At 41.6% G+C, this 25,424-nt stretch overlaps 2 protein-coding genes across 9 annotated transcripts in view; one reads left to right on the top strand and one right to left on the bottom strand.

Moving 5' to 3' along the window:
* Nucleotides 1–25,424, top strand: part of GPX5 (glutathione peroxidase 5) — a 75,413-nt gene that overhangs the window by 21,416 nt on the left and 28,573 nt on the right. For 7 of the 8 annotated variants that reach the window (XM_081080678.1, XM_081080680.1, XM_081080679.1 and 4 more), the window contains 2 exons: nt 1,738–1,884; nt 22,494–22,552. In XM_081080678.1, coding sequence (XP_080936804.1) covers nt 1,738–1,884; nt 22,494–22,552 — 206 coding nt within the window. The remainder of the gene's footprint in view (nt 1–1,737; nt 1,885–22,493; nt 22,553–25,424) is intronic. The other variant, XM_081080681.1, reaches the window with a different exon arrangement.
* On the bottom strand, nt 9,851–11,172 carry LOC308495695 (uncharacterized protein). Its single transcript, XM_081080687.1, has one exon. It carries the CDS (start codon nt 11,133–11,135, stop codon nt 10,506–10,508), a length of 630 nt encoding a protein of 209 aa, XP_080936813.1. The 5' UTR covers nt 11,136–11,172; the 3' UTR covers nt 9,851–10,505.

Raw genomic sequence — 25,424 nt, 5'->3', positions numbered from 1 at the left:
TTGAAAAAATGCTCCAGCAAATAGCTGTTTTGCAATGTATTTTATACATTAGAATCAAAGGAGGAAGGTTACATGAAATCCATTTATTGTAGATTAAGGGGGTCAGAGAAAGCAAAGCAGGGAAATCTCTGGAATTGGATAAACTTCTCTGACATTGGTGGGTACAGGATAGTTAATAGCATTTTATAGCACATAGAGATGGTATTCTAGGAACAAGATAACAATAAGAGATTTTGTAGTTTCCTGCTCTGGTGTGGTGGGTTGTGTCCCCTGGGAGGTCCAAAAAAAGGGATTACTGTAGACATTCCAAGGGCATGTTATCTTAGATGCAAGAAGACAACAGATAGAGTCACTTAAGGTAAACATTGACCTTTGTCAAGGAAACTGTAGGCCAAGGATGTGACTTCCTGCCGTGGCCCACCTTAGGAATTTTTATGTTCACACCATCCTATGTTGTTATTTTCATTCTCCTGAGCTTGTCAGGTTTAACATGTGGCCCCTTTGCTATCCACAATTTCATACCACAAATACCTTCCTGCAACTTTCTCCTTGCACTCAACTTTATTCCTGAGATTTATTCGTGTCAATATATGTAAGTCCAGCTCCTTTATTACAACTTCTGGAGAGTATCCCATTAGATAGATGTAGCATCCTTCACCCATGCAGTCCCCCACTGAGAGACATTAAGTTGTCACCCATGCAGTCCCCCATTTTTCTCCTCAGGAGATGCTGCCAGTTTACTCTCTGGGTCACCCTCCTGATAGCACACAACAAGAATTCTTGTTTCTCCACATTATCACCCATGCTTGGCACAGTCAGGGGCTTAATTCCTGATTCCTAATGGGGTTGAGAGCATCTCATATGCTTATTTGGTCACACTCATATATGATTTGCCTATTCTTATTTCTTTGCTTATTTTTCCATTGGGTTCCAAATTTTTTCTTATCGATTCATAAGCTTTATTTTTCACATCTTCTGAATGATTATGCATTGTCAGTTACATGCATTCTAAACATCACAGACTGAGATCTGTTATTTATCCTTTCGCTGTATGTACAGTGTCTTTTGTACACCAGTTGTTTAACAATTCCTTTGTACTTTGTACTTTTGATAATGTTTAAGAAATCCTTCCTTATTCAGATGTCAGCACATTCTCCTATGTGTTCTTCTAATAATTTTGAAGTTTTTGTTTCCTACCTTTAGTCTGCAATTCATTTTGCATATGGCAAGAGGTGCTCACTTACTCTTCTCAGAAAGAGGTGCTGTTGCCCTCATTCGACAGATGAGGTAATTGAGGCTCTGAATGGGGAAGGTATTTTTCCAGCACTACACTGCGGGAGGGGTAGAGCTGGTTCTGGAACTTTGGTGGTTCAACTCCAAAGCCCAAACCTCAATCCTATTGTTTGGTGAAGAGCTGACTTGAAGGAAAACTTATGTTGTGGTGCTATTGTCATCATGGCAAACTTAGCTCCCTTCTGCCCACATTCTTGGTAGTAGCAGGTGGGGGATCAGGACACCCCTCAATTTCTCCCTGCACATAACTAGTTACTGTTCAGCTATCCACTTTTAGATAGGTACCTCTTCTGGTTGTTAGGAAGGGGCAGCAGCACAAAGAACAACTTCCACCTTCAAGGAGCTTCCAGAACATTCCCAAATCTCTGTAGCACGTGTACATTCACATATGGCAGCTTGGATATAAGCTCCTCTTAACACTTATTTCCTTCTTTTGATTCACAGTTAAACAGAAAGAATCAGAGGGGAAAATGAAAAGCCAGAAGAGAAGGGAGAAATCTCGAGCGGAAGAGGAAACTGATCCCAAGATGGCGGGCCACTGGAAGCAGGGCTTCTTCTCCATTCAGCTGGCAGTAATGCCACTTCTTGCAGGTAGCTACACCTGTTCCCAACAGTTTATGGTTGTCTTGTCAAAAGTGGCCAAAGTCCATAAACAGAATGCCCATGGTGACCAAACCCCTGCTCTATGCCACCTAATTTCATGTTCACAGCCATCTTAGCAAAGTGGGGTTAAGTATCCCACTATACAGAAGGGGAATGGAAGCCCAGAGAATTAAATGCATTATCTAAGATCACAAACACAGAAGTGTAAAGACAGGATTTGAACCCAGCTCTGATTACAAAGTCTAAGGAAACCTGAGAATAATAGATATTGTAATTTTGTTTGCTAAACAAGATACTGCTTTCTTTTTTTGGTTTATTGGGGTGACAATTGTTAATGAAATTACATAATTTTGGGTGTACAATTCTGTATTACATCATCTATAAATCCCATTGTGTGTTCACCACCCAGAGTCAGTTCTCCTTCTATCACCATATATTTGATCCCCCTTACCTTCATCTCCCTCCAGCCACCGCCCTTAACCTCTGGTAACCACTAAACTATTGTCTGTGTCTATGATTTTCTTTCTCATTTGTTTGTCTTGTTCTTTTGTTACCAAGACATACCACATATCAGTGAAATCATAGGGTTCTCCACTTTTTCTGTCTGACTTATTTCACTTAACATTATACTCTCAAGATCCATCCATGTTGTCACAAATGTTCCTATATCATCTTTCCTTAACGCCGAATAGTATTCCATTGTGTATATATACCACAATATCTTATCCATTCATCTATCGAAGGACATTTTGGTTGTTTCATGTCTTGGCCACCGTAAACAAAGCTGCAATGAACATTGGAGCACACGTGTCTTTATGTATAAATGATTTCAAATTTTTTGGGTAGATACCCAGGAGAGGGATTGCTGGGTCATATGGTAATTCTATTCGTAATTTCTTGAGGAACCTCCACACTGCCTTCCATAGCGGCTGCACCAGTCTGCATTCCCACCAACAGTGTATGAGGGTTCCTTTTTCTCCACAGCCTCTCCAACACTTGTTACTATTTGTTTTGTTGATGAAAGCCATTCTGACTGGGGTGAGGTGATATCTCATTGTGGTTTTTATTTGCATTTCTCTGATGATTAGCGATGTTGAGCATTTTTTTCATATGTCTATTTGCCATTTATATATCCTCTTTGGAGAAATGTCTCTTCAGGTCCTCTGCCCATTTTTCAAATGGGTTGTTTGTTTTTTTGTTGTTGAATTTCATGAGTTCCTTATATATTTTGGATATTAAATCCTTATCACAGGAACTGTTTGCAAAAATCTTCTCCCATTCATTTGGTTACTTCTTTATTTTGTCGATGGTTTCTTTTGCTGTGCAGAAACTTTTAAGTTTCATATAGTCCCATTTGTTTATTTTAGCTTTTACTTCCATTGCCTTTGGAGTCAAATTCATAAAATGCTCTTTGAACCCAAGGTCCATAATTTAGTACCTATGTTTTCTTCAATGCAGTTTATTGTTTCAGGTCTTATGCTTAAGTCTTTGATCCATTTTGAATTAATTTTGGTACATGGTGACAGAAAACAGTCCAGTTTCATTCTTTTGCACGTGGCTGTCCAATTCTCCCAGCACCATTTATTGAAGAGGCTTTCTTTCCTCCATTGTATGTTTTTAGCTTCTTTGTCAAAAATTATCTGTCCATATTTATGTGGTTTTATTTCTGGGTTCTCAATTCTATTCCATTGGTCTATGTGTCTGTTTTTCTGCCAAAACCATGCTGTTTTGATTATTGTAGCCCTGTAGTACAAGCTAAAGTCAGGCAGTGTGATACCTCCAGCATTGTTCTTTTTTCTTAAGATTGCTTTGGCTATTCGGGGTCTTTTGTGGTTCCAAACAAATCTGATGATTTTTTGTTCTATTTCTTTAAAAAATGCCATTGGGATTTTGATGGGGATTGCATTAAATCTGTATATTGCTTTGGGTAATATGGCCATTTTAACTATGTTGATTCTTCCAATCCATGAGCACGGAGTGTCTTTCCATTTCTTTGTGTCTTCTTCAATTTCTTTCAAAAATGTCTTATAGTTTTCAGCATATAAATCCTTCACATCCTTGGTTAAGTTTATTCCTAGGTATTTTATTATTTTTGCTGCAATAGCAAAGGGAATTGTTTTTTGTATTTCTTTTTCTGAGATTTCATTGTTAGTATATAAGAATGCAATGGACTTTTGTACGTTGATTTTGTAGCCAGCAACTTTACTGTATTCATTGATTGTTTCTAATAGCTTTTTGGTGGAGTCTTTAGGGTTTTCTATACATAGCATCATGTCATCTGCAAAGAGTTACAATTTAACTTCTTCATTCCCAATTTGGATGCCTTTTATTTCTTTCTCTTTCCTGATGGCTCTAGCAAGCACTTCTAACACCATGTTGAAAAGCAGAGGTGACAGCCTCTGCTTATAGGGGACAGCCCTCTCGTGTTCCTGAACGTAGAGCAAAGGGCTTCAGTTTTTCACCATTAATTATGAGATTAGCTGAGGGCTTGTCATAGATGGCGTTTATTATGTTAAGGTATTTTCCTTCTATACCTATTCCATTGAGTGTTTTAATCATAAATGGATGTTGTATCTTGCCAAATGCTTTTTCTGCATCAATTGATATAATCATATGATTTTTGTCCTTTATTTTGTTTATGTGCTGTATCACATTGATGGATTTGCGGATGTTGAACCATCTTTGTGCCCCAGGTATGAACCCCACTTGGTCGTGATGAATAATCTTTTTAATGCATTGTTGTATTCGATTTGCTAAAATTTTGTTTAGGATTTTTGCATCAGTATTCATCAGAGATATTGGTCTGTAGTTTTCTTTTTTTGTGTTGTCCTTACCAGGTTTTGGTATCAGAGTAATGTTGGCCTCATAAAATGAGTTAGGGAGTACTGACTCTTCTTCAATTTTTTGGAAGAGTTTGAGCAGGATTGGTATTAGATCCTCTTTGAAGGTTTGGTAGAATTCACTAGTGAAGCCATCTGGTCCCGGACTTTTGCTTTTGGGAAGGTTTTGGATGATTGATTCAATTTCTTTATTGGTGATTGGCCTGTTTAGATTTTCCAGTTCTTCATGGCTCAGCCTTGGAAGGCTATATGTTTCTAAGAACTTGTCCATTTCTTCTAGGTTATTGAATTTGGTGGCATATAGTCCTTCATAGTATTCTTGAATGATCCTTTGTATTTGTGTGGTGTCCGTGATAACTTCCCCTTTCTCATTTCTGATTTTGTTAATTAGTGTCTTCTCTCTTTTTATCTTAGTGAGTCTAGCCAAGGGTTTGGAGATTTTGTTAATCTTTTCAAAGAACCAGCTTTTTGTCACATTAGTTGTTTTTTTTTAATTAAATTTATTGGGGTGACAATTGTTAGTAAATATACATAGATTTCAGGTGTACAATTCTGTGTTACATCGTCTATAAATCCCATTGTGTGTTCACCACCCAGAGTCAGTTCTCCTTCCATCACCATATATTTGATCCCCTTTACCCTCATCACCCACCCCCACCCCCTTACCCTCTGGTAACCACTAAATTATTGTCTGTGTCTATGAGTTTTTGTTTCTCATTTGTTTGTCTTGTTCTTTTTGGTTTATATACCACATATCAGTGAAATTATAGGGTTCTCTGCTTTTTCTGTCTGACTTATTTCACTTAGCATTATTCTCTCGAGATCCATCCATGTTGTCACAAATGCTCCTATATCATCTTTCCTTAACGCCGAATAGTATTCCATTGTGTATATGTACCACAACTTCTTTATCCATTCATCTATCGAAGGACATTTTGGTTGTTTCCATGTCTTGGCCACCGTAAACAAAGCTGCAATGAACATTGGAGTACACGTGTCTCTATAGAGAAATGCTTTTATATTTTTGGGGTAGATACCCAGGAGAGCGATTGCTGGGTCATATGGTAATTCTATTCGTAATTTCTTGAGGAACCTCCACACTGCCTTCCATAGCGGCTGCACCAGTCTGCATTCCCACCAACAGTGTATGAGAGTTCCTTTTTCTCCACAGCCTCTCCAACACTTGTTACTATTTGTTTTGTTGATGAAAGCCATTCTGACTGGGGTGAGGTGATATCTCATTGTGGTTTTTATTTGCATTTCTCTGATGATTAGCGATGTTGAGCATTTTTTCATATGTCTATTTGCCATTTGTATATCCTCTTTGGAGAAATGTCTCTTCAGGTCCTCTGCCCATTTTTCAATTGGGTTGTTTGTTTTTTTGTTGTTGAGTTTCATGAGTTCCTTGTATATTTTGGATATTAGCCCCTTATCAGGGGAACTGTTTGCGAAAATCTTCTCCCATTCAGTTGGTTGCCTCATTATTTTGTCAATAGTTTCTTTTGCTGTGCAGAAGCTTTTCAGTTTCATATAATCCCATTTGTTTATTTTAGTTTTTACTTCCATTGCCTTTGGAGTCAAATTCATAAAATGCTCTTTGAACCCAAGGTCCATAAGTTTAGTACCTATGTTTTCTTCAATGCAGTTTATTGTGTCAGGTCTTATGCTTAAGTCTTTGATCCATTTTGAATTAATTTTGGTACATGGTGACAGATAGCAGTCCAGTTACATTCTTTTGCACGTAGCTATCCAATTCTGCCAGCACCATTTATTGAAGAGGCTGTCTTTCCTCCATTGTATGTTTTTAGCTTCTTTGTCAAAAATTATCTGTCCATATTTAATGTGGTTTTATTTCTGGGTTCTCAATTCTATTCCATTGGTCTATGTTTCTGTTTTTCCGCCAATACCAAACTGTTTTGATTATTGTAGCCCTGTAGTACAAGCAAAAATCAGGAAGTGTGATACCTCCAGTATTGTTCTTTTTTTTTAATATTGCTTTGGCTATTCAGGGTCTTTTGTGGTTTTAAATAAATCTGATCATTTTTTGTTCTATTTCTTTAAAAAATGCCATTGGGATTTTAATGGGGATTGCAGTAAATCTGTATATGGCTTTGGGTAATATGGCCATTTTAACTATGTTGATTCTTCCAATCCATGAGCACGGAGTGTCTTTCCATTTCTTTGTGTCGTCTTCAATTTCTTTCAAAAATGTCTTATAGTTTTCAGCATATAAATCCTTCACATCCTTGGTTAAGTTTATTCCTAGGTATTTTATTCTTTTTGCTTCAATTGCAAAAGGAATTGTTTTTTCTATCTCTTTTTCTGAGATTTCATTGTTGGTATATAGGAAAGCAATGGAATTTTGTACGTTGATTTTGTAGCCAGCAACTTTACTGTATTCATTGATTGTTTCTAATAGCTTTTTGGTGTAGTCTTTAGGGTTTTCTATATATAGCATCATGTCATCTGCAAAGAGTGACAATTTAAATTCTTCATTCCCAATTTGGATGCCTTTTATTTCTTTCTCTTGCCCGATAGCTCTGGCGAGGACTTCCAACACTATGTTGAAAAGCAGAGGTGATAGGGGACAACCTTGTCGTGTTCCTGAACGTAGGGCAAAGGGCTTCGGCTTTTCACCATTAATTATGAGATTAGCTGAGTGCTTGTCGTATATGGCCTTTATTATGTTGAGGTATTTTCCTTCTATACCAATTTTAGTAAGTGTTTTAATCATAAATGGATGTTGTATCTTATCAAATGCTTTTTCTGCATCAATTGATAGAATCATATGATTTTTGTCCTTTATTTTGTTTATGTGATGTATCACATTGATGGATTTGCGAATGTTGAACCATCCTTGTGCCTTGGGGATGAACCCCACTTGGTCGTGATGAATAATCTTTTTAATGCATTGTTGTATTCGATTTCCTAGAATTTCGTTTAGGATGTTGGCATCTGTATTCATCAGAGATATAGGTCTGTAGTTTTCTTTTTTTGTGTTGTCCTTACCAGGTTTTGGTATCAGGGTAATGTTGGCCTCATAAAATGAGTTAGGGAGTACTGACTCTTCTTCAATTTTTTGGAAGAGTTTGAGCAGGATTGGTATTAGATCCTCTTTGAAGGTTTGGTAGAATTCACTGGTGAAGCCATCTGGTCCAGGACTTTTGATTTTGGGAAGGTTTTGGATGACTGATTCAATTTCGTTACTGGTGATTGGCCTGTTAAGATTTTCCAGTTCTTCATGATTCAGCCTTGGAAGGCTATATGTTTCTAAGAACTTGTCCATTTCTTCTAAGTTATTAAATTTGGTGGCATATAGTCCTTCATAGTATTCTTGGATAATCCTTTGTATTTCTGTGGTGTCCGTGATAACTTCCCCTTTTTTATTTCTGATTTTGTTAATTAGTGTCTTCTCTCTTTTTATCTTAGTGAGTCTAGCCAGGGGTTTGTCGATTTTGTTAATCTTTTCAAAGAACCAGCTTTTTGTCACATAGATTTTTTCTACTGTCTTTTTGTTCTCTATTTCATTAATTCTGCTCTGATTTTTGTTATTTCCTTTCTTCTGCTGAACTTGGGTTTCGCTTGTTCTTCTTTTTCTAGTTTTTTAAGGTGTAACATGAGGTTATTTATTTGGGATTTTTCTTGTTTCTTGAGATAGGCCTGTAATGATATAAATTTCCCTCTTAAAACTGCTTTCGCGGCATCCCAAAAATTTTGGTAGGATGTATTTTCATTGTAATTTGTTTCTATGTATCTTTTGAGCTCTCCTCTAATTTCTTCTTTGACCCAGTCGTTCTTTAAAAGTATGTTGTTTAATCTCCATGTATTTGTCTTTATTCCTGCTTTCTTTTTGCAGTTGATATCCAATTTCAAAGCCTTGTGATCAGAGAATATGCTTGGTATGATTTCAATCTTCTTAAATTTGCTGAGGCTGCTTTTATGCCCCAATATATGGTCTATCCTTGAGAATGTTCCATGTACACTCGAAAAGAATGTATAGTCTGATGTTTTAGGATGAAGTGCTCTATATATGTCAATGATGTCCATTTCATCTAATGTGTCATTTAGTGCTGCGATTTCGTTATTTATTTTCTGTTTGGATAGCTGTCAAGGATGTATTTAAGTCCCGTAGTATAAGTGTGTTTTTGTCAATTTCTCCCTTTAGTTCTGTTAGTAGTTGCTTGGTATATTTTGGTGCTCCCTGATTGGGGGCATAAATATTGATGACTGTTATGTCTTCTTGTTGTATAGTCCCCTTTACCATTATGAAATGTCCGTCTTTGTCTCTTGTTATCTTTTTCACCCTGAAGTCTGTTTCATCTGATATAATTATGGCTACACCTGATTTTCTTTGGGTACCATTTGCTTGGAGTGTCAATTTCCATTCTTTCACTTTGAGTCTACGCTTGTCCTTGTAGCTGAGATGTGTCTCTTGGAGACAGCATATGGTTGGGTTTAGTTTTTTGATCCAATCTGTTACTCTCTGCCTTTTTGTTGGTGAGTTTAGTCCATTTACATTTAGGGTGATTATTGATACGTGAGCATTTCCTGTCATTCTGTCTTTAGTTTTCTGGTAAGGCTGTGTCTGCATTGTTTCTTTGCCTTTTTGTTGTTGTCTATTATTTCTGTGTGGTGGTATTCTATGATGTTTCCCTCTGTTTCTTGTTTTATTACAGTATATATTTCAGTTCTGGATTTTTTTTTTGAGTGGTTACCCTTAAGTTTATGTAAAAGAAAGTTTGATATTTAGAGTATTCCAGTTTCTTCAGCACGCTTACTTTCTCCATTCCCATATTCTGGTTCAGGCCTTCACTCTCCCCCTTTTTATGTTTCGGTTGCCACAAATTGTCCCTGTTGATGGTGGTCGTATAGCCTCCTTTAGTATTTCTTGTAGTGCAGGTCGTGTATTAGAAAATTCCCTCAGCTTCTGTATGTCTGGAAAGGTCTTTATTCCTCCTTCATATCTAAAGGATATCTTTGCTGGATATATTATTCTTGGCTCATGATTTCTGTCCTTCAATAGTTTGAATATTTGGTTCTACTCCCTCCTGGCTTGTAGAGTTTCTGCTGAAAAATCTGATGAGAATCTAATGGGCTTTCCTTTGTAGGTTACCGTCTTCATTTCCCTGGCTGCCTTGAGGATTCTTTCTTTGGTGTTAATTTTAGACAGCTTCAATACAATGTGCCTTCGAGAGGGCCTGTTGGGATTGAGGTAATTAGGTGTTCTATTTGCTTCTTGGATTCGAGGATCCAGTTCTGTCCACAAATTTGGGAAGTTCTCATCAACAATTTTTTGAATATATTCTCTGTTCCCTTCTCTCTTTCTTCTCCTTCTGGTATGCCCATTATTCTTAAATTGCTCTTTCTGATAGAGTCAGAAAGTTCTTGTAGAGTTCTTTCATTTCTTTTAAGTCTCAAGTCTCTTCCTTCTTCCATCTATGTAATTTCCAGGTTTCTATCTTTGATGTCACTGATTCTTTCATCCATCTGGTCAACTCTACTACCTAAGCTGGTTATTTCAATCTAAATTTCTTCTATTGAGTTTTTTTTTTTAGCATAAGAATCAAATTTTATTGCTTTATTCATGTGTCTTTTGCAAGGCACCGTGGTATGGACTAGAAACCTTGGAATGACACATGAAGGATGCTATGAAAAGTAATTCTGAGGCAGGATGCATTACTGAATTGTTTTTAACCAGGGTATCAACCATCAGGAATGAGTTCAAGTTAAAATTCACAGGTGAATGAAAACATCTTAAGGTCAGTCACTTCACATGCCCATCCTGATACTTTGAATAATCTGGAAAATTGCAGAACCACAAACAACAAAAATGAAGAGAGCCAATAACCAGGTTCCTACAGACGCCTTCTCTTCGGGAGCATATCTTGAGGTCTTGGAGACATTGCCGCGCTGGATGATGTTCTTGCTGTGCTTCTCGTTGGCCATACGGATCCAAAGCTTGGCGACCATCTTCGCGACGCTACCTCCTGCCCAGCCACCCCTTGGACTTGCTCGCTCGCTTGCTCTCCAGCCGCTGCAACGCTCCGCTCCCAGTGCTTGTGCTGCCAGAGCGAGGTAGTTCTCATGCGGGACGCTAGCTCCGGTCGCTGGGCCTGGGCGCGGCGAGCGCGGGGGCTGAGCGCTAGCGGGCTGCCGATTGACTGAGGATGCGGGGCTGACCGGCCAAGGGAGGCGGGCGCTCACGGAAGAGAGCAGGCCACTAGGACACTCCTCAGACCACAGCCGCCGCGGGGAGCGTGGAGTGAAAGAGGATGGAAACGCAACACAACACACAGACCGTGCAGCCCCTTCTATTGAATTCTTAATATCCAGAAATACCATTTGGTTCTTTTTTAAAATTTCAATCTCTTCCGTAAAATGCTCATGTTGTTCTTTCATTGCGTTTCTGAGTTCATTAAATTGCCTTTCTGTGTTGTCTTGCATCTCGTTGAGTTTTTTCAGGACTGCAGTCATGAATTCTCTATCATTGAAGTCACATATTTCCATATCTTTAGGTTCTTTTTCTGGAGACTTTTCACTTTCTTTCTGAGCTGTCTTGTTGCCTTGGTTATTTATGGCAATTACTGATTTATTATTTCTCTTCCTAGACATCTACTGGAGTGGCTTCTGCAACAGGTTGATAGGAAGAGGTCTTTCTTTTGTTTTCCAGTGCTTGTTGGTAGAATGTTTTATTTTCTCTCCAACTGCAGCCTTATTTTTTTTTCTCTTACACAGTAGTGCTATGTTTTCTCTGCACTATTCCAGCTTCTCACACAATGGGGGGATTCCCTGGGAGATGGGCCTCTCCTCTGTTAACAGTTCACCTGTGTCATAGGGCGCCACATCCCTGTGGGGGTGCAGAGAGCTTTTGAAGTTCCAAAGCTCTTTCTGCAACCGATTCAGAGCCAGTATGTTTCAGCAGTTCTGTTTACTCCTGCAGGGATCCGCCTAGATAGGTGGGGCCAGGGGCGGGCTGAGTTGTGAGAGGTGGCCCAGAGCAATGGCGGCCACTACCACCACAGGTGGTCCTGCTTCCACGGATCCCTCCCCTTTGCCGGAACTAGTTGGGCTGCGAATCTGTGTCTGCTGTCCACAGTTCTCAAAACAGCAAATATTCTGTCCTTTTGATCAGACACTGCTACTTTATCACTTCTAGCACTGATCGGGTGGGGGCGGGGCAAGCTCTGGGAGGTTAGGTAGGGGGCGGCTAGTTTCAGTGCCTAAGGCCTCCATTCTCCGCTCGGTAGTGAGGGCTTAAACCACCATTCTCAGCCTTCTTCCCTCAGTCTTTTCTCCGAGGTCTCTGCTGTGAGCGTTGGGTTCAGCCGTGTTATATGCTGCCCCCTCAGCCCTGTTGGCCATAAGCGGAGCCTTAGCAGTCCAAGTTCTTCCCTCTCCTGCAGCTGCGATAGTTCCGGGATGCAGCGAGCTCGGAGCACTGAGGTGGGTCTGCATCCTGCTCCCGCCCGGCTCCCTCCTCACACTTCTCCCTTCCCTCCTCCCCCACTTGCGTGATTCGCCCACTTGGAGGTGAATTCAGTAGTGTGCCTCTTCGTCTTGACTGTCTGCTGTGCAGGGAGTCCTTTGTGGAGTTGTTGTTGTCCCATTAGTTGTAAATTCCAGGGGAGCTTTACAGAGGCTCCCCTCACACCACCATTTTTCATCCCATTTATGATTTAAATACTTAATAAAATAGGTATACAAGGAAAATACCTTAACGTAATAAAGGCCATCTATGACAAGCTCTCAGGTAATCTCATAATTAATGGTAAAATGCTGAAGCTCTTTGTTCTACGTTCAGAAACACGACATGGCTGTCCCCTATCACCTCTGCCTTTCAACATAGTGTTGGAAGTCCTTGTGAGAGCAATCAGGCAAGAGAAAGAAATAAAAGGCATTCAAATTGGAATGAAGAGTTAAATTGTCACTCTTTGCAGATGACATGATGCTATATATAGAAAACTATAAGACTCCACCAAAAAGCTATTAGAAACAATCAACGAATACAAAATCAACGGTTTTGTAAAGTTGCCTGCTACAAAATCAACGTACAAAAGTCCAAAATCTCAGAAAAAGAAATACAAAAAACAATTCCTTTTGCAGTTGCACCAAAAAGCATAACATACCTAGGAATAAACTTAACCAAGGATGTGAAAGACCTATATGCTAAAAACTACAAGACATTTTTAAAAGAAATGGAAGAAGACACAAAGAAATGGAAAGACATTCTGTGCTCATGGATTGGAAGAATCAACATAGTTAAAATGACCATAGTACCCAAAGCAATATGCAGATTTAATGCAATCCCTATCAAAATCCCAATGGCATTTTTTTTAAAGAAGTAGAACAAAAAATTGTCAGATTGGTTTGGAACCACAAAAGACCGCAAATAGCCTAAGCATACTTAATAAAAAATGAACAATACTGGAGGTATCACACTGACTGACTTTAGCTTGTACTACAGGGCTACAATAATCAAAACAGCATGGTATTGGCAGAAAAACAGACACATAGACCGATGGAATAGAATTGAGAACCCAGAAATAAAACCACATAAATATGGACAGATAATTTTTGACAAAGAAGAAAAAAACATACAATGGAGAAAAGACAGCCTCTTCAATAAATGTTGCTGGCAGAATTTGATAGCTACCTGCAAAACAATGAAACTGGACTGCTATCTGTCACCATGTATCAAATTCAAAATGTATCAAAGACTTAAGCATAAGACCTGACACAATAAACTGCATTGAAGAAAACATAGGTACTAAACTTATGGACCTTGGGTTCAAAGAGCATTTTATGAATTTGACTCCAAAGGCAATGGAAGTAAAAGCTAAAATAAATGAATGGGACTTTATGAAACTTAAAAGCTTCTGCACAGCAAAAGAAACCATCAACTAAATAAAGAGGCAACCAACTGAATGGGAGAAGATCTTTGCAAACAGTGCCTCCGATAAGGCGCTAATATTCAAAATATATAAGGAACTCATGAAACTCAACAACAAAAAAACAAACAACCCAATTGAAAAATGGGCAAAGGACCTGAAGAGACATTTCTCCAAAGAGGATATACAAATGGCAAATAGACATATGAAAAAATGCTCAACATCACTAATCATCAGAGAAATGCAAATAAAAACCACAATGAGATATCACCTCACCCCAGTCAGAATGGCTGTCATCAGCAAGACAAATAGTAACAAGCGTTGGATACGCTGTGGAGAAAAAGGAACCCTCATACACTGTTGGTAAGAATGCAGACTGGTGCAGCCACTACGGAAGGCAGTGTGGAGCTTTTTCAAAAAATTAGGAATAGAATTACCCTATGACCCAGCAATCCCTCTCCTGGGTATCTACCCAAAAAATCTGAAAACATCTATACATAAAGACACGTGTGTTCCAATGTCATTGCAGCTTTGTTTACAGTGGCCAAGACATGGAAACAACCAAAATGTCTTTCGATAGCTGAATGGATAAAGAAGTTGTGGTATATGTACACAATGGAATACTATTTGGCGTTAAGAAAAGCTGGTATAGGAACATTTGTGACAACATGAATGGATCTTGAAAGTATGATGCTAAGCGAAATAAGACAGAAAAAGCAGAGAACCATATGATTTCACTGATATTTGGTATGTAAACCAAAAACAACAAAAGAGCAAGACAAACAAATGAGAAACAAAACTCATAGACACAGACAATAGTTTAGTGGTTACCAGAGGGTAAGGGGGTTGGGGAGTGGGAGATGAGGGTAAGGGGATCAAATATATGGTGATGGAAGGAGAATTGACTCTAGGTGGTGAACACACAATGGGATTTATAGATGATGTAATACAGATTTGTTTACCTGAAATCTATGTAATTTTACTAACAATTGTCACCCCAATACTAAAAAAAGAAATGCTAATACTTTGAACAAGCTATTGTGTTTTACATTGTTGTTTTATTTCTCTGTACACAAAAATGACTTGGTACTTTTCAGCATGCTCTGAAGTTCAACTTTTGGAGAAAAAGAACTACATAGGGCTGGCTCAGTTACTCAGGTTATTGGAGCTCCTTGCTCCTAAAGCCGAGGTCAGTGGTTCGATTCCCATATTTGTCAGTGAGCTATGCCCTCTACAGCTAAGATTGTGAACAAAATCTCTCCCTGGAGCTGAGCTGCCATGAGCAGCCAGGGGTCTGTGTGAGCCGCCGTGGGCTGCTATGTGCTGCCGTGAGTGGCCGGCAGCCATTGTGAGCAGCTGGCAGCCGGCAATAGCTGCCTGAGCTGCTGTGAGCGGCCAACCGACGACCAGTGTCTGATTGCCTCAGCCGGGGGGGGGGGGGGGGGGGAGCGCACGGCTCAATACCATCATGGGCCAGGGAGCTGTGTCCTACACAACTAGACTGAGAAACAATGGCTTGAACTGGAGTGGGAGGTGGCAGCAGGCAGAAGAACGGGGAAAAAAAGAACTATACAAATGCCTCTGATGAGTCTTAAGTTCACTAATAATATACAATAATGGGGAAACATTTTTTAGGAAAGAAATTTAAACACTGACCAAAATAACATTATGACAAATACTTCCACTACAAATCCTTTGTGGGAAAAGGCAAGTTATAAATATAATACATACATCCTAATAATATTTTTCAATATACAAAATCAAAACTAAAAGTCAGGCTAGATTTCTGAATGGGTTGGTGGGTTGAATATTTACATCTATTTTTGCTCCCTTCCTACTGAAACTGGAAGGTAGGGATTAACAACAAACAGGTAAATCCTTAATCTTGGAACAGGAGAGGACACGATGCAACAAAAATCTGGAAGCTGGAAATCACATGGACAAGTGGTAAGTGACTTAGCAGATCACCAAACCTTAAACTGACAGTAGAGAAAACTGAGAAACAATCTTTACACAACAGAATTCTCCAAAGGCTCCAGAACTGGAAATCTCAGCACCTCCTGAAATGGGTAAAGGAATGGCTAAAATGTGTCAAGGTGTTTCAGGAGCAGTTAAATAGGTCTGTTTCTAGTCTCTGCTGCCGGGCAACTGTCCCTCATCAATCTGAAAATTTTTTCCTTGTAAAGAGTGAAAAGAGCCTTTAGTATCTTTAGTCTCTCGTTGAAGACGTGGTATTATGCTGAAAACAGAAAATTAAGCAATTGTATATGAACTAACAGTTGAGGCTTCCCAATCCCCTTTCCTCACTTACCTCCTACCAAGAGGGCAGGGGACTAGAAGACCTTTCTCTGGGGAACTTGACTTGCCCCAGAGAAAAGATATAAAGATGTTACTGGGGATTCCCCAACAAATAAATGGTTCAGCCAGATCACCATACAATGAGGCTCACAACTGACAGCACATTCCAACCCTGTTAGAGCTCTGAACCAGCTTTTTTTTAAGCTCCTGATTCCTAATCATAAACATTTGACCAAGATTAAAATATTCGAGGAACACCTGCAATGTGGAAGCTAAAGATCAAAACAAACTCTTTAGAGCAACTGGGAGGAAACAGAATATGCAGGGAAAGAAAACATTAAAAGCCCTATCAATATCTTCAGAGAACTAAGAGAAATTTCTGTAGTCATGAAACAAAAACTAGATACTATGAAAAAAATATTTTGAGGGAATAAAACCTATTTAATATGAAAAACAAGGTAAGGAATACGTCCACTGAAGAATTGAAAGTAAAATTGAGGAAATCTCCCAGAAAGTAGAGCACAAAATTTGAGGACTAGTCCAAAAAAATAAAAGTGTTTCCAAAAAGAATGGCAACAGTAGGGATGAGGTGAGGGGTCATCAATGAAATGATTCAGGAAAATTTCCCAGTACTGAGAGAGACATTTCCAGATTAAAAGGACGCACCAAATACTCAGAGCAATGATTGGAAACAGACTCACACTAAGAAATATAATTTTGAAGTTTAGAACACTGGGGACAAAGAGAAAATACCACAAGCTTCCAGAGAGATATAGATCATGTTGAATGAGTTAGGGATAATACTGTCTTCATGTTTCTTAGCAACACTGGGAGGTAGAATAGAAATGAACAAAGCCACCAAACTCTAAACTGTTTTTTTCTCTGAAAAATAATTTTCAACCTAGGATCTATACTCAGTCAAATAGTCCATCAAATTTAAAGCAAAAAAAAAGCATTTTCAGACATAGAATGGTTCCAATAATTTACCTCCCATATATGCACCCTTTCTCAGGAAGCCCTTGGAAAATATGCTCTATTAAAGCAAAGGAGTAAACCGAGAAAAAAGACACACAGGAAATAGGGGATCCAGTACAGGAAAGGGGTAAAAAGAACCTCAGGCTGGTTATTGTACAACAATCAAAGAGGGTAAACAATTGAAATACAAGATTCAAACATCTGTTTGATTGTTAACTAAGTAAAATGTAGGCCTCTGTATTGGTAGCCATGCATGAAAGTAAAACCGAAGCTAATTTTTATCAATGAGACTCACCAGGATGGTGAAGTACTGCTGAGAGTGAATAATGAGGCAATAAGACATGTAAAGATTTACACTGAAGCCTGGTGCCTCTTCCTTAAACAATACTTGGCAAGAAACTTCCAATCCTTGTTACCAGAGAGTGGGCCCTTCTCGGCACGGTGTCCAGGTTCTTGGCATCTCGAGCAAAGAATTGAACAAGACACCTAGTTAAAGTAGTGAAAGAGCAGTTTATTAGAAGAAAAAGTACACTTTAAAGAGATAGAGGTGGGCCCGAGCAGAACACAGTGGCTCAAGGGCCATTACTAGAAGAGAAAGTACACTCCAGAGGGTTTGGGGCAGGCCCCGAACAAAGGCAAAGCTGAAGAGGCGCTGACTGGCGAGGGCTTGGAGTTTTACCCATTTTTCTCTAGAATGGGCTGTTCCTTTCTGGGCATGGGACCACTTGATTGACACCTGTGATTGCCAGTGACCTCATTTTTTTAAACTGCGCATGTTCCTTCCCAGAATTCAGTCTATTATGATATTAATGTACTTCCGGGCATATGTACGATACTATAATGATGGTATAAAGAGGCCCAGGTGAAATGAAGGTCGTTGTGGCCTTTACTGAACAGGTTAAGTGACTGGTCTAATCCAGTAGGGTATTTTGTGCCCATTTGTTCCTCATTGGGATAGATAATTACAATAAAATGGGGACATTTTGGGGAGAGAGGGGAGGTCTTTTAGGCAGTCACATTCTGTGGGTTGTGTAGGAATGCAGAGACCCGATGCCTATCTCTAACTGCCTGCCTTGTTTTCCCCTTGAGGGACATGATTCCCTATAAAGTCTCTATGGGAAGTTGAGGGATAGGGGGTCTTTCCTTCTGTATCTGCTTCCTGCTGGGCAGGGGCATAGAGCTGTCCCTACCTATTGGGGATTCACAGAACTCTCATCCTATCTGATCTCAGATGAGAGGAAGGGGTCTCCAGATCCACCTGGAAGACCATATTGGCTTTGGTTGAGACTGGTAATCTTGCTGGGTATCATCTGTATCCCCAAAGCCCCTACATGAGGAAAACAGATTTTTGGTTAAACAAAGTTAAAAGTTGGGTCCTCAAGAAGCAGGACCCAAACCTATCAATGCAAGGTGGCTGTGTGTCTGTTTAGCTCCGAGGTGCCTATGGTCTTTTCCTCTGGTTAATCTGGTCATTCAGGTGATGGTGTTCAGCCAGGAGCTGGGCCTGGAATAGTCTGGAGCCCCTGCTCCAAGGGACTTCCTATGCTTCAGGCTTGGAAAAAGCTGATTTGAAAGGTGACTAAGATCAGGAACTAGAGACCTAAGAAATGGGAGAAAGGGAAATTTAAAATCCCTATAGGAAAGAAAACTTAAAAGTTTTTTGGAGGGTGGGGAGCTGCTCACTTGGCCCATATCACTTATAGCCTTTGTATTGGATAAAATATAAATCTGCCTGAACAAGAGGCATTCTTAATCATACATGCGTTATATGCAAGATTATCTCTGAAAGGGATCACAAGCTGGTAACGATAGTTGTCTTGGGAGAGACTATTGGGAGGATGGGGAGAAAGAAGAATGAACAAGATTTTTTTACTGTTTGATTTGTGTTGTTTTTCCTTTTGAATTTTGTACTGTGTGCAAGAATTACTTATTCAAAATAAATTAAGATAAAATAAGTCTCCTAAAAAATCATGCTTGTCACACTGTTAATTACTTTATTGGAACTGCTGTCAATAAGAATTCTTAAGGACACAATTACAAAATAACCTGCTAGATTATTTTAGCATTTCTCACAGAGTTTAACACAAACATTTCATATTAGCCATCTCACCAAGGTGGACAGAACATTAAATTCCATAATTTGGTAAACAGAACAATAAATGGAAAGCATTTCCTGCTGTTTAGATTGTCCTGGAGAATCTATGAGCCTGAAGGTTCTGGAGGACAGAAAGCACACAGCCAGGACTAAGGCAGAAGTGGGTTCTGTCCTGCTCTTCCACTTCCTAACTTGCACAGGTGACTGAGCCAGTTTCCTCCTTTGGGATAAGGGTGACATTGGAATATAATGAGAGCTAGCAAGAGCGGATTGCAATTAGCATGGTGGATTGCAGTTAGCGAGTGAGGTTGGTTGGCAGAGAAAGTGGACGGCAGGTTGCAGATAGTGTGGCTCCTGTTTCCTGTGTCTTCAACCCAGCCACCAGCGAGACCATAGTGGTATGACTCCCCTACAGCTCCGTGGGTGTTCCTTTTTGGCTTCACCATATCCTGTGTTCCTATGTGGGGAGCAGGACCAGAGACCCTGCATGACACCCTGCATGACAGATGACATGGATGAAAGCAACCAGCCCAGCTGAGCTATTGTGTGGGGGCTGACCCTACTAAGAGCGAATCGCTCCAGCCGTGCTCTGGTGCCTCCTGAGTCCACCCTTTGGGTGTGCCATTTGTAGAGCTAATCAGATGGTGCTCTGTTGTGATCTGAAGCTGGCTACCCAGTGTGTTGATTCTTGGACCTTTTGGGAGGGGCTCCTATGCAGACTCAGGCCAGCCTATGCCTGTGCCCAAACCAGGGTCCCCTGGTAAGAGCTAAAAAGCCATCTGCAGTTGTTTGCTGCCTGTGCTGGCCTTGGAGGCACCTGGGAGAGGCAGTGCTGTGAAACGAGGCAGAGTACCACTAGTGCTGGGCTGGGGGGCACCTAGCAAGAGGTACAGGGCACATGAGGCCAGCTGCTGCTTGTTTGGGGTTTGTGGACCTTTCAGAGATTTTAGGAAAGTCTGTGGTGCAGGCTGAGACCAGCCAATTGTGAGTATCAGCCACTGAAAAAGGTTTGGGTCTGTGCACAAATTGGGTGGGTGGGTTTTCAGGGAATCACCAGAGTGGGGTGAGTTTGATGGAGATTCATATTTGGTGCCTACATGCACCTGCAGGCTGGGTTAAGATTGGGCTCAGGAAAGGAATAAAATGTTGGCAAGAGCTGCCAGACAGTTCAGTTCCTTTCAAGCTGCTGTCCAGTGCTGGAGCTCAGAGTGAGTGCATCCATCAACAAGTGAGTCAGTGCATGTGCCTTTTACGAGGAATCCTGGGTTTCCAGCAGCCCTCCATCTCACCCAGACAGAATCCCCTCTGATTTTCACAGCCATATGTTGTGGGAACTGTATTGGCATAGAATTAAACCCTGGTCATTCACAAAACGTGAAAGAATTCACGAGATTCTACAAAATAGGAGAGCAAGAAACGGTTTATTGAATGTGTGTGTGTGTGTGTGTGTGTGTGTGTGTGAGAGAGAGAGAGAGAGAGAGAGAGAGAGAGAGAGAGAGAGAGAGAGAGAGAGAGAGAGAGAGATCTGTTTGGAAGAGAAATACTGGCAAAAGATGTTTGCCAGGGCAGTCTGATAGAGAGAGCTGCAGTGGGTTTCTGTTTAGCTGGGGTTTTATATTTTATATTTTTCCATGCAGGATGTAGGGTGCTTGTCAGCTTGTGTGGGGGGGTGTGGGGCTGCCATTACAATTGACTTCTGGGAACTGTCCTGTTTCCATCTATGATGGATGTCAGCTTGCAGGGGGTTGCTGTCGCGATTGGGAACTGTTCTGTTCCCATCTATGATGGGTGTTTGTTAGTGTGCAGGGTGTTGTCGTTGTGATTGGGAACTTCACCTATGATGGATGTAAGGTGCTTGTCAGCTTGCAGGTACAGTGCTAGCCAGGGAATTCAGAGTCAAGTTGTTAATGTTTAAGCTCATTCCTTTCAGCTCACAAGCTCGCTCCTGTTGACTCTTTACTTGTCTCATCAGGAACTCCTTTTCTTAGCTCTATTGCTCTGGGCTGGGGAGCCCAGTGTGGGCCTGGGACCTCCCGCTTCTTCGATTGGACCTCTATACCTAAGATATCCCTGCTGATTCTTAAGCACCACATGTGGGTGTGGGCCCAGCCCGTTTCAAATCTCTTTCCCTCTGACCAGCCTCGGGGTGGCTGCTTCTTTATCTCCTTTGTTGTAAGAGTTCTGTTCAGTTAGTCTACAGGTGGTTCTCCAGGGTGGCTGTTCTGTAATTGAGTTGTAATTCTGATGTGGTCATGGGGGGAGGTGAGCACAGCATTTCCCTACTCCGCCATCTTGACCAGAAGTCAAATGTCATCTGCCCCAATCACCTTTCAGCTGATACTCTCAGAATCCATTGATTATCCTTGCCTGAATCAAACATTTCATTTACATTTGTTGGCTTCTGTTAAAAAACAACAACAAAACAGTCTTTCCTTATTAAGTAGAAATCAATTACAGTTCTTCCAAAAGAGATAAGGCAAGTAATAATTCTTTCCTCTTAATTATAAACATTCAGAAGAAAGAATTGTTGTAATCATCACGTCTAGTAGAGAAAGTGAGTCAGTCTATCTTTACAGCATCTTTATCGACTCATGGATTTTACTTTATTTGATGAGTTACATTCAGTATAACTTTATGCTTATATTGTCCTAGATTTGGCCACTTGGAATTTTTTCAAGTTGATTCCTGTGTTCTATTAATATGCTCCTATTACTCTTTTGAGTGCTTCCGTTTTTTGTGTTTTTTTTTGGCAAAGAAGACATCTTGGCCCCTGTTTTCTATACTAGACCTAGAATAAGCCTATGGAGCTTTGTTTGTAGTGGGGAATAGTGCAACCAAAGTCTGGGTGCAAAAGATGTTCTTTGCAACTGGGCTTTCTATTTCTTGGTTCCTACAATGGACAGATCTAGAAGTACTTATATCTATGTTTTTTAAATTAGGAGTTAATTACTGATACTTCTAAATCAAATTGACATTAGAGGATTTTTCTTAACATCTTTGATATATTTGTATCTTTCTACTTACTTTAAAATATTAGTTTTATTAAGATAAACATATTTACTGACTTGGTTTATCAAAGTATATACATAGTCATTTCAACTTGCAGTAACAATATGATTAATTATAATAAAACTAAGTAAAGTTTAAGGTTTATTTGCAGTTCTTTTTCCCCTTAGACTATCTCACTGGATATATACAGTCAAAATAATGGATTTAAAAATCACTTGAAATTACTATGTGACCCAGAAATTTGGAGAGGTGTATATCAAAAAGAAATAAAAACAGAAACTCAAACACTTGTATATGAATGTTCATAACAGCACTATTATCAATAGTCAAAATGTGGAAGCAACCCAAATGTCCATCAACAAATGAATGGATGAACAAAATGTGGTCTATCTTATAATTCTTTTGATGTGTAAGCAATGTCTTACTGCATCATAATATATACATGCCACCCAGGAACATGCTAGGATTTGACCCTACTTATGATTCTTCTAGGTACAGGTGGTGGTTGTCATGGACTGGAGGAAAATGAACATATTTTACATCTGCTCCAGGTAACCCTAGCCATAACCCTAGCCCTAACCATAGCCCTAGGCCTAGCCCTAGCCCTAAGCCTAGACACAGCCCTAGGCGTACCCCTAACCCTAGGCCTAGACACAACCCTTGGCCTAGCCCTAGCCTTAGCCCTAACCCTAGCCCTAACCCTAATCCTAGACCTAGCCTTAGCTCCAGGGCAAGCTATATTCCTAGTCTTAGCCCTAGCCCTAGCCATAGTCCTAGACCTAGTCCTATCCCTAGACCTAGCCCTAACCGTAGCCCTTGCCCTATGCCTAGGCCTAGTCCTAGCCCTAGCCTTAGCCCTAGCCATAGGCCAAAACGTACCCTTAGCCCTGGCCCTACCACTAGCCCTTGGCCTAGCCCTATGCCTAGGCCAAGCCCTAGCCCTAGCCTTAACCCTAGCCGTAGCCCAAAATGTACCCCTAGCTCTGGCCCTATCCCTAGACCTAAGCCTAACCCTAGCCCTACAACTAGTCCTAGCCATAGGCCTAGACCTACCTTAGCCCGAGACCTAGCCCTAGCCTTAGCCCTAGGCCTAGCCCTAGCCCCAGGCCTACCTTGGCCCTAGCCCTAGCCCTAGTCATAGCCCTAGCCGTATGCCTAGGCCTAGCCCTAGACCTAGCCCTACCACGAGCTGTAGCCGAAGACCTACACTAGCCCTGGCCCTAGCACTAGCCTTAGACCTAGACCTAGCCCTAGGCCTGGATTTAGCCCTAGCCCTAGCCCTAACCCTTCTTTTAGGACTAAGCCTAGTCCTAGGCCTATCCCTAGTCCGAGACCTCACCCTAGCCCTAGGCCTAGCCATAGCCCTACCCCTATCCCTAGAACTAGCCATAGGCCTAACCATAGGCATAGCCCTAGCCCTAACCCTAACCCTAACACAAATCCTATCTCTAAATCCTAACACTAACCCATAACCCTAACCATAACCATAACCCAAACCCTAAATCTAACACTAACCCTAATCCGTAACCCTAACCCTAAACATAACCCTAACCCTAAACCTATCCCTAAACCAAACACTAACCCTAACCCTAAAACTAACCATAGACCTAGTCCTAGCCCTAACCCTAGCCCTAGTTCAAGCCCAAGCCCTAGGCATAGCCCTAAACCAATCCATAGTCCTACACCTAGCCCTAAACCTAGACCTAAGCCTAGCCCTAGGTCTAGCCCTAGCCCAAGCCCTAACCCTAGCTTTTGCCCTAGCCCTAGCCCTAGCCCTAGAACTACCCCTAGACTTAGCTGTAAACCTAGCCCTAGCCCTAGCCCTAACCCTAGCCTTAGCCCTAACCGGAGGTCTTCCCCAAGCCCTATATCTAGCACTAGCCATAACCCTAGGCCTAGCCCTAACCCTAGGCATAGCCATAGCGTTAGCCAAAGCCCTAGGCCTAGCTCTAGCCCTAGACCTGGGCCTGACCCTGTCCCAATACCTGGCCCTAGCCCTAGCCCTAGCCCTAGCCCTAGGCCTAGGCCTAGCCCTAGCCCTAGCCCTAGCCGTAGTTATAGGTCTGGCACTAGCCCTAGCCCTAGACCTAGCTCTAGGCCTAGCCCTAGCCCTAGCCCTAGCCCTAGCCCTAGCCCTAGCCCTAGCCCTAGGCCTAACCTTAACTGTAGCCCTTGCCCTAGCTCTATCCCTATCCCTAGACTTAGGCCTAGCCCTAGCCCTAGCCCTAACCCAAGCTGTAGCCCTAGCCTTCGGCATAGGCTTAGCCCTAGAACTAACCCTAGCCCTATCCCTAGGCATAGACTTAGCTCTAGGCCTAGCCCTATTCCTTGCCCTAGTCCTAGACATAACCAGAGCCCTAGGCCTAGCCCTAGGCCTAAGCCTAGCCCTAGCCCTAAGCCTAGCCCTAGCCCTAGTTCTAGCCCAAGGCGTAGCCCCAGCGCTACACCTACCCTAATTGGAGGCCTAAACCTAGGCTTGGCCTAGTTCTAGCCTTAGACATAGCACTAGCCCTAACCGTAGCCCTAGATCTAGACCTAGGCATAGGCCAAAGCCTAGCACTAACACTAGCCATAGTCCTATCCCTAGCCCAAGCCCTAACCCTAGCCTTAGCCCTTGCCCTAGCCCTATCCCTAGCCTTAGGACTAGCCCTAAGCTTAGCTGTAAACCTAGCCCTAGACCTAGCCCTAGCCCTAGTCCTAGACGTAGCCCTAACCCTAGACATAGCCCCTGCCCTATCCCTAGCCCTAGGCCTAACCCTAGCCCTCGCCTTAACCCTAGCCCTAGGCCTTCCCCTAGCCCTATATCTAGCCCTAGCCATAACCCTAGGGTTAGCCCTAGCCCTAGGCCTAGCCAGAGTTTTAGCTGAAGCCCTAGGACTAGCTCTAGCCCTAGCCCTGGCCTCGCCCTGTCCCAAGACCTAGCCCTAGCCCAGGCCTAGGTCTAGCCCTATCCCTAGCAATAGGCCTAGACCTAGGCTTAACCTCAACCCTAGCCCTAGCCCTTGCCCGAGTCCTAGGCCTAACCCCAGCCCTAGACCTAGCCCTAGCCATAGGCCTACACATAGACAAAGGCCTAGACATAGCCTTAGCCCTAGCCCTTGTCCTAGCGCTAACCCTGCTGTAGCTCTAAAATTAACACTAGCCCTAGCCGTAGGCCTAGCTCTAGCTATAGCCCTAGCCTGAGGCCTAGCCCAGCCATAGGCCTAGTCCTAACCCTAGGTCTAGCCCTAGGCCTAAGACTAGCCTAGCCCTAGCCCTAGACATAAGCCTGGCATTAGACCTAGCCCTAGACCTAGCTCTAGGCCTAGCCATAGCCCTAGTCCTAGCCCTAGACCTAGCCCTAGACCTAGACCTAACCCTATCCCTAGGCCTAGTCCTAGCCCTAGCCTTAGCCCCAGCCATAGCCCAAAACGTACTCTTAGC

Source organism: Rhinolophus hipposideros (genome assembly GCF_964194185.1).
Source record: "Rhinolophus hipposideros genome assembly, contig: HAP1_SCAFFOLD_174, whole genome shotgun sequence".
NCBI classification, from domain to species: Eukaryota; Metazoa; Chordata; class Mammalia; order Chiroptera; family Rhinolophidae; genus Rhinolophus; species Rhinolophus hipposideros.
The sequence above is the reverse complement of the archived record's forward strand: the minus strand, read 5'-3'. Positions and strand labels throughout refer to the sequence as shown.

Coding starts and splice junctions, on each gene's coding strand:
- LOC308495695 (XM_081080687.1), bottom strand. CDS start 11,135: ATGAAAGAACAACATGAGCATTTTACGGAAGAGATTGAAATTTTAAAA.